This window comes from Calidris pugnax, unplaced genomic scaffold (genome assembly GCF_001431845.1).
Source record: "Calidris pugnax isolate Ruff unplaced genomic scaffold, ASM143184v1 scaffold7, whole genome shotgun sequence".
Classification (NCBI taxonomy): domain Eukaryota; kingdom Metazoa; phylum Chordata; class Aves; order Charadriiformes; family Scolopacidae; genus Calidris; species Calidris pugnax.
In genome coordinates this window covers 699,752-702,213 of record NW_015090762.1, presented here as the reverse complement: position 1 = coordinate 702,213, position 2,462 = coordinate 699,752, and the positions used below count along the sequence as shown (strand labels likewise).

The following is a 2,462-nucleotide window of genomic DNA, read 5'->3' as shown; positions in this document are numbered from 1 at the left end:
CGGGGGGGGGGGGGGGAGGGACAGTCAGCAGGACAGCGGGGCAGTCCCCATGGGGACACCCACCGACACGAGCCCCCACGCGGTGCCCAGGGGGTTAAGAAGTCCCAAATGTCACTGGGAAGGGGGGAAATGGGGGGGGCAGCCTCTTCCATGGAGCTGGGGGTGCCCTGGTTCAGAGGAGCCCCGGTTTGGGGGTGCTGCAGGGTTGGAGGGAGCAGTTTCTCCACCCTGTTTTGGAGCAAATGTGGCTTCCACACACCCCTCTGCCCCCCGCACCCTCTTTTTTCAGCGGATTTTGCAGCCGGCAGCAGCATTTCTGGGCATGTGGCCTGTCCCCTCTGTGTCCCCGTGTCCCATCACACCCCCCCGGGGTCATCCGGGGACAGCGGGCACAGCCAGGCCGGCTGCCATGCACAGGCGACACAGGGGGACACGTGCTGTGTCCCGGGGGACAGAGCAGCCCCCAGCCTCCCCAGGGCCACCCTCCTCATCCCATGGGGTGACAAGGGGCGGTGGCATCCCCCGGGTGGGCACAGCACCCCTGGTACAGCTGCCGGTGGTGCCCTGGGGGACCTTGGGGACAGCACGGGGCGTGTGCCCGAAGCACCAGCCCCACGCCACAGCCCCCGTGGTGCCCCCTCTGAGTCACTGGCCCCAGAGGAAACGCTCCCTTCCCGGCCAAAAGCCACCCCGAGCGGCTCCTCTCTGCCACCGGCCGAGGACACTGTGGCCCGAGTGGCATCACGTCTGCCTGAGTCCCCAGGCATGGGGACAATGCCACTTGGCACAGGGAATCACAGGGGACCTGGCAGCCCACAGCCTGCGTGTCCCTGTGCCAGACTAAGGCTCTGCCACCCCCCTCCACAGCTCCGGGACGTGTCACTGGGAACCAGTGGTGGCCGTGGGCCACCACAGGGACACCAAGGTGTCTGCTGGTCACTGACAAACCAGGGTCATCCCGAGGCCATGACCATGGCACAGCCCTGAGAGGGGGAGCCAGCTGAGAAAGGTGACACTGAAGTGGCACCAGGGACAGGGTGGGCAAGGGGGGCACTGAGGTGGCATCAGGGACAGGATAGGCAAGTAGGGCACTGAGGTGACACTGGGGTGGCACAGAGGACAGGGTGGGGAGGGGGTGGTGCTGAGGCTGGGGTGACACTGGGGTGACAGCGGGGTGACACCAGAGGCAGCGGTGGGAAGTGACACCAGGGCCAGGGTGGCAATGGGGTGGCCTTGGAATTGGGGTGGCACTGGGGCTAAAGGGGCACTGGGGTGGCACCAGGGCCAGGGGTGACAACAGGTGGCACCAGGACTGGGATGGCCTAGGGCTGGCACCGGGGCCAGGATGGCACTGGGAACCAGAGTGCCTGGAGGGTTGGGGTGGCAATGGGATGGCACTGGGGACCAGAGTGCCTGGAGGGTTGGGGTGGCAATGGGATGGCAATGGGGACCAGACCCCGGGGTGTCACTGGGGTGACAGCATCCCCCCTGTGTCCCAGGGGCTGTGCCAGGGGAGGGCGGGCGCGCGGGATGGGGACAGGCGGGTGGCACTTACTCTGCTGTATGGACTTGAGGGCGCGGAGGACGGTGGCGGCCAGGAGGAAGCCGCAGCCGGGCTGGTAGAAGCGGAGGCCACCGGCGATGCTGCAGGCGGCCCCGGCGCAGACGGGCCCCATGGCGGCGTATTGCAGGGGGTGGTGCCGCCGGACCCCCAGCAGCCCCGACAGCAGCAGGGTGATCAGCGGGGTGGTGGTGGCCACCGCCTGCGCCACGTCCAGCTGCACGTAGCTCAAGCCCAGGTTGCCCAAGGCCACGCTGGTGCAGAAGGTGAGGCTGAGCAGGTAGATCCTGGCGCGGGGCCGGGGGGCCGGGGGCGAGGGTCCCCGTGCCCAGTCCAGGGGGTAGCCCACGGCCACCCCCGACAGCATGTGGAGGGAGGAGAGCAGCAGCGGGTAGCGGAAGCCGTGGGCGGCGAAGATCCATTTGTTGAGGCCGGCCATGGTGGTGCCGGTGCCCACCCAGGCCAGGACGGTGAGGGTCAAGGGCAGCGATGGCCCCGGGGGCGGCGGCCGACCTCCTTCTGCTTGCCCCGGGTCCGGTTTCCAGGGCCGGAGGGTCCCCTCGCCGGCCGCCATCGTCATCGCCGCTTCATCGCCCCGCCGGGACCGCAGGCACATGGGCACCGGCGCCGCTCCCCCCGGCTGCCACCCTCCGCTCTGCCCCGTCCTCCCGGGCGGCGGCGGCGGCGGCGATGGCGGTGGTGACGGCGGTAGCGGGTCCCCGTCTCCTGCCGGCGGCGGTAGTCGGCGGTGGCAGCGTCACCCGCCCCGGGGGTGGCGGCAGGGCTCAGCCCCGGGGTGCCGGTGCCATGTGCCAGGGAGGCAGCGCCGGCGGCGGCCGGGAGCCAGCGGAAAGTTTGGCGATGGCGGGGAGCGGCGGGAGGCAGGCTCCTCCCCGCGGGG

The 2,462-nt window shown here is 70.3% G+C and overlaps 1 protein-coding gene across 1 annotated transcript in view; it reads right to left on the bottom strand.

Moving 5' to 3' along the window:
* SLC35E4 (solute carrier family 35 member E4) overlaps positions 1-2,432 on the bottom strand; it is a 4,279-nt gene extending 1,847 nt beyond the window's left edge. The window contains exons 1-2 of the mRNA XM_014940643.1: positions 1,554-2,432; positions 305-311 (exon numbers count right to left, since the gene is read on the bottom strand). Coding sequence (XP_014796129.1) covers positions 305-311; positions 1,554-2,177 — 631 coding nt within the window. The 5' untranslated portion in view covers positions 2,178-2,432. The remainder of the gene's footprint in view (positions 1-304; positions 312-1,553) is intronic.
* Between the last annotated feature and the right edge of the window lie 30 nt (positions 2,433-2,462).